This window comes from Castor canadensis, chromosome 7 (genome assembly GCF_047511655.1).
Source record: "Castor canadensis chromosome 7, mCasCan1.hap1v2, whole genome shotgun sequence".
Taxonomy (NCBI): Eukaryota; Metazoa; Chordata; class Mammalia; order Rodentia; family Castoridae; genus Castor; species Castor canadensis.
The window spans coordinates 120,904,146-120,910,145 of record NC_133392.1 but is presented as its reverse complement, the minus strand read 5'-3'; the positions used below and the strand labels follow the sequence as shown (position 1 = coordinate 120,910,145).

Here is a 6,000-nt window from a genome sequence, read left to right as displayed (position 1 = left end):
AGGGCTTTGCCTGCAGAGCTGAGCCCAGGCCAGGGGCAGGGAGGTCTGTCCATACTGTGGCCCCTGGACAAGTTCCAGCCACAGAGGCCTGTTGAGATAGGCACTTGGGCAGGCCAGTTTGCACTCTGTCTTCTGCATGTGACAGCTCAGACAGGCCTGTCCTCCCTGTGGCCACTAGGATAGGCTCATCCATACTATGACAGCCTGTATTAGTCCTGTAAAGAAGTGCTGTCCAGAGTATGGTCTCTACATCCACAAGACTTGAAAAACAAAAGACCTTTATTTAGTTAGTACCGAATTTGCAGACACAGAAAGGAATAGGAATGCTGACTCAATTTTGTCACATAGACCTTTGGGGCATAATGACCCTAGGATACCAATTATAGCATGGTCAGATCACCCAAGGTTCAGCCTCCCACCCTGGGGCCTGGCCTGCTCACCTGTCCTGTGGGAAGGTGGCCTGGATATGTCCATGGGGCCTTCCAGCCCTAGTAGACATGCCTGCCTCACATTAGGTAAGTTTTGCAAAGTAGCTGGTGGGCAGGGATGGGCCGGCTGGGGCACGTGGAAGGCAGTGGGTCTGGGCCGTGGGATGGGCCTGCTCTTGAGAATAGCTGTTTGGTTGAGGCCACATGCTTTGGGGTGGGGTTGGAGGCTGGCCCGGGCCTGGACACAGCTGGGACAGAAACCAGGACATTGTTATCACATCCTCATAACTTGGAAGCAGTGTTGGCTGTGGGGATCCTGAGAGGAGCAGAGCCTCTCTCTGAACCTGGCCCTGCAGGCATTCTGTCCTCCAGGAGACTTGAGTTAGCATCCTTGCCCTGGCATTGCTTGCACAACACCTTGGGCAAGTGTTTTTAGTTTTTAACCACAAACTTGTCATCCATAAAGTGGGGAAGATGATCCCTGCCTGGTACCCTTGAAGACTCACCCCTTAGAAACTGTCACAGTTAGGGATTGGGCTGTGCCAACCCATGGAACTCTGGAGAGCTTCCTGCCATGGTCTTCCCTTCTCTGAGACCCCATTTTCCACCAATGGTTAATTTCAACTTCTCAGAGTGGGAAGAGTGTGTGAACCTGGCCTCTGCTGGCTGCTCAGATGAGTTGTTAGTTCAGATCCGACTCCTGGTCCCTGACCATGGAGGCCTGGCCTGGCCTGCAGGCTCAGACATTGGTCTCGAGCTCACTGATCTCTATGGTGCAGTGATCCAGACTGGCAGTAGCCGGCTCCTCATCCTGCTCCACCTGTACTGGGATGTGGTGGGGGCAGGCAGGGCCGAGGGTCAGCTCCGAGGCCTCAGCCACGCTCTTAACACAGCCGTTCTGCTGGGTTGCCACAATCTCCTGGAGGCTCACGGGCTTGGTCTCACAGGGTGGCAGTTTCTGGAGGGGGAAACAGGCCTTGGTAGCAGCAGAAGGGTCTGAGGGTGGGTAGAGCAGAGCAGGCTCAGGGCTGAGACCACAGGAGGGATTTCCCTACAGACATGCTGAGTGGCTTCAGCAGGTCACACGTCTCTGTGGACCCCAGTTCCCAAGCTGTTCTGCCTCCTGTCCTGCTAAGGCTGTCTTTGTTAGCAGAGAGACCTAACCCTCAGGGTCCAACAAGGGAATTGGTGGCAACCCTGCCTGAGACTCAGTTTCCTCCCCACGAGGTGGACGCAGCCTGCTACACACGACTAGGGAGGGAATCTGAAGATCAGTCAGTCCTGCAAACATCTGAGTTGCTTAATAGGCCAGCACTGTGCTACAGGGGGGTGTGACTTCCCCAGGGCACAGGCTGTTACATTGCGTTCCCACCACTTCCTTCCAGATCAGTGTTGGCCCTGGCAGGTATTCAATCAATAGCTGTGAGAGGAGTTAGTCACACCGCCCACAAACAAGGAGACCAGGCCCGGCCTGGAGATGTGGAGGGAGTGGCTGAAGGCTCCCCAGCCTGGGTGGAAGATCTGGTACCTTGTCTACCCTACCTATCTCCATCTATGGTGTCCTGAGGGGTGGGGCACTGGTCTCACCTCAGCACCGGTGTCCCGGGCAAAGTCCTTTCGGCAGATGTGGGCCATGATGCCCGCCGCCAGTGCATCACCCAGCACGTTAATCATGGTGCGGAATCGGTCGCTGGTGAAGCAAGGTGGGCAGTGAGTGGGCAGTGAGTGGGCAGTGAGTGAGCAGTGAGTGGCAGGTATCTTAATGGGAGTTGGTAGAGGGCCAAGCTCTACCCAAAGACTGGAGGCCACTGCTCAGGCCACCCCTTGCTGGCATTGCAGGTGACACAGGGCCGGCTTCATGGGTGCACACTGTGTGCTGCACAGGTCCCGTGCTTAGACAGCTGGGCTTGGTTTTAATGCTCTGCAGTTGCAGTCTTAAACTTTTTTGTAACTTTTGAACAAAGGGACTCCTGTTTTCATTTTTGTACTCTAGGTCCCCAAATTATGCAGCTGGGCCTGTGTAGATGAGTGAGACACTCCCACTGTGCCGGATGCCCTTGCCAAGAGGTGGGGCTGGGGTGGGGATCAAGTGCACTCACAGAGCCCAGTCCACGGCAATGATGAGGTTGATATCATCAGTGGGCAGTCCCACAGACGTGAGCACAATGACCATGGTGACAAGTCCAGCCTGGGGGATGCCAGCTGCTCCAATGCTGGCTGCAGTGGCTGTGATGCTGCAGGGGGAGTGGGGAGAGGAGCAGAGGGAGCAGGAGGGGCAGGGTTCATTCCAAGGCCCTGGCTGCAAGGAGGAGGCTAGAATGCCAAGGCCTCTGGGACAACTGTACCAGGCTGAAGGTTGCTAGGAATGCTACATCTGGGAGTTCTCAGGGGAGCATGTCCCTATTCACAGTTCTGGGTTCACATGACCTCCATCCCCGGCCTCAGGAGAACCTGAGGAAACTGGGAAACCCATGTCTAGAACTGTGCTTCTGTAGCTACCAGAGCTACCCAGAGATTCTGCTGGTCAACCAGCATGGCTGCACCCCAGCCTCACTCTGGGCTTGGACTACAGGGTCAGGCCTATTAGGCCTCCCCTTGGCCTCTGCCCCTGTCCCCAGCACCCTGCCCTCAGTTCCAGCCACATCAGTCTCAGCCTTGCCCCTGGCCTCTGCTTGCTTGGTACTCACCTATATCTCCCATCCTGCCCAACTGTGTAGCTCAGGCTCTTCCTATCCACAAGTCCTGGAGGTCAGGCTCATGTCCCAGCCCTAGTGAACTTGCTGTGTGGCCTGGCATGAGCTACTTGCCCTCACTGGCCTCAGAGACTCTTTCAGAGTATGGGTGTCAGGACATACCTGATGGTGATGATCTGGCCAAAGTCCAACTCATAGTTGTTGACCTGGGCAATGAAGATGGCGGCCACAGCCTCATAGAGTGCGGTGCCATCCATATTGATGGTGGCGCCCACGGGTAGCACAAAGCGGGCAATACGCCGGTCGATGTGATTGTTCTCCAGAAGGCACTTGAAGGTGATGGGCAGTGTGGCTGAGCTATGGGCAGAGGGGCCAGTGTCTGTCCACCACTCTCCCCCAGGGTCAGGGCCTCTGATGGGAAGCCACCCACCCTGGGCAGCTTGTAGCAAAATAGAATAGGAGTTTGCTGGAGCACACATGGGGTCTGCTTGGGCTTGGAGAAGTGACCACAGGCAGAGCACCCACTGTGCACCAGTGCTCTGTTGTCCTCTCACTTGATCCTTCCTGAGTTAGAAGATGAGGGCTGACACATGCCACACTGCTGGGCCAAGAATATCTGAATTGGAGAGCTGCAGGGGCTCTGTGCCAGATTGCCTGAGTCTAGAGTCCAGCCTCCCAGAAAGGGTTCTGGCAAGTCCCTTCACCTGGAGGCCTTGGACTCTTTGTCCTGCCCAGTACCCAGGCTACAGAGCTATTGCAGGATCAAGCCACTCAGTGTTTAGACCAGGGCTTGGCACTGAGTCCTGGAAGTTGTGTCTGCTGCAGGGGTGAGACCTGTGGGCATTTCACAGACTGGGATGCTGAGGCCCAGGAAAGAGAAGTGAGGGTTGGAGGAAAAGAAAGACCTGTGGGCCCAAAAGATGGGCTTGGGTCCTTGCAACTTCCTCCACATGGAGCTAAGACAATTGCTGTGGAGAGAACACACTTTCCTCACAGGGCCAAATGCTCAGTAGCTGACCACTGCCTTCCTTCCCACTGACCAGCAGCGTGCCTTGCACCACCCTGAGGTTCTCTGCACCCAGCTGTAGTGTGGAGTCCTCAAGGCCAGGCATGGGTTCATCTGACCCCACTGTCTTCCTCATCTTGAGCAGATTATCCCAGCCTCTACAGCAGCCTTGTGAGGCAGAGGCTAAAATTATCCCTGTCTGAGTATGGGGCCACTGAGGCTCAGGGAGGCTAAGTGACTCCCCACCATTACACAGCCAAGTGCACTACAGAACCACTGCCCAGGATGAAACGGCCCCAAGCCAGGACATCCCAGCAACAGTGAACAGGCAGAGCCCCTTACAGCAGTTTGGGGCCAGGAAAGCAGCAGCAATCTTCATCAGACTACAGCTCTCTTCCCCAGGGGGCAAAGAAGTTCACTCCATTTGCGGCGAGTGAACTTTAGGGATTGTTGCCAGAGAGGGGCCTCAAGCATTAAATCCTAAACTAGGTCTCGTTACCACTGTATTGCCACCATCCCTGGGTTTGTGAAGTGGACCAGGTTCTGTGGTTCTACAGCTGTGGACAAATGAGGCCTGGACAGATGGACAGTGCTGCATTCCCCTGCCCCACCCCAGGGCTACCTGGATGAGGTGGCCAGTGCAATAAGCAGGGCTTGGAGGATGCCGCGGATGAAGACAATGGGGTTCTTCTTGGTAATGAAGAAGTAGAGCAGGGGCAGGATGAAGAGGCCGTGGACCATCAGCCCACACACCACAGTGATGGCATAGAAGCCCAGCTTCTTTCCAACAGCCTTGGGGTCATCCATCTCCAGGATCTTGCCAGCGATGAGGAACACAATGCCAAAAGGGAAGTACCTGCAGGTGGTAGGGCAGCCCCAGCTCGGTGCCAGGCAGGCAAGCTCCCATCCCGGCCTTGTCACTGCATTATCACACAGCCTGACCTCTGAGTCTCCCAAGGCAATCATGAGGACCGAATGAGACTGTGTAACCGAGGTCCCCAGCCTGGGACCAGGCACATGGCATCACTAATACCCTTACCCTCAACCACCGCAACCCTCACACCCCTCTGCCTTTGTCCTCTGTGCCTCTGAGGGGTGTCCCTGCCCTCAGAAGGCCCCCATGTCAGTCCCAGCAGCACCACAGCTCCTTGGGTGACTTCAGGCAGGCCTCTACATGCCTCCCTGCCTAGACCATTCCTAACCTCTGATTCTGAATCAGGAATGGCAGCTGGTTCTCACTTCCAGTGCATCCTTTGCCTGAGAGCTGAGCTGAGGAGGCTCCATGGCTTGGGCATGACAGCTAGGCTGATCACTTAGCTGTCCTCCACACAGGGCCAGGAGTAAGGCCCAGAGCTGGAACTAGGCCAGGTCAGGGCTGGGAGATCCAGGCAAAACACAGGTAGCCTTGGAAGCTCCAGGCCCCACGGAGCCCTCTATATAGCTCTCTGCTGTTCTCAGCAAGCAGAGGACAGAGCAGACTGGACCACAGTGTCCCTTCACCCACCCAGGACTGGGGAGTGGATGGAGTAGGAGAACCCTCTTTGGAGGAGACTTACCACACAGCCACCGCCACGATCTTCATGACAGACTCATTGAGGCACTGGCAGAAGCTGACCAGGGGGGCCCCATTGTCACCCATGCGGCCCAGCATGATGCCTGTAGAGACACACAGCCAAGACACAAGGGCACACCTGTAGGCCCAGCAGGACAGGGTACAGGCTTGCCATAGCAAAGCAGGGACAGACTCACACACATATGTGGTCTGGCCCTGGCTGATACCCCAGCAGCCTTTGATGTGCTGGCATGTGCCCTCCACTCCTTTCTCTCCTTCGCAGCCTCCTCCACCTCTGGGTCCTTCAGGGTCTCATCTCTC

General features: G+C 56.0%; 1 protein-coding gene across 1 annotated transcript in view; it reads right to left on the bottom strand.

Moving 5' to 3' along the window:
* Positions 1-296: 296 nt before the first annotated feature.
* The window catches only part of Slc1a7 (solute carrier family 1 member 7), a 45,000-nt gene continuing 39,296 nt past the window's right edge, over positions 297-6,000 (bottom strand). Inside the window, exons 6-11 of the mRNA XM_074080103.1 lie at positions 5,684-5,783; positions 4,750-4,983; positions 3,284-3,685; positions 2,528-2,662; positions 2,016-2,118; positions 297-1,386 (exon numbers count right to left, since the gene is read on the bottom strand). Of these exons, the coding sequence (XP_073936204.1) occupies positions 1,168-1,386; positions 2,016-2,118; positions 2,528-2,662; positions 3,284-3,685; positions 4,750-4,983; positions 5,684-5,783 (1,193 nt within the window). The 3' untranslated portion in view covers positions 297-1,167. The remainder of the gene's footprint in view (positions 1,387-2,015; positions 2,119-2,527; positions 2,663-3,283; positions 3,686-4,749; positions 4,984-5,683; positions 5,784-6,000) is intronic.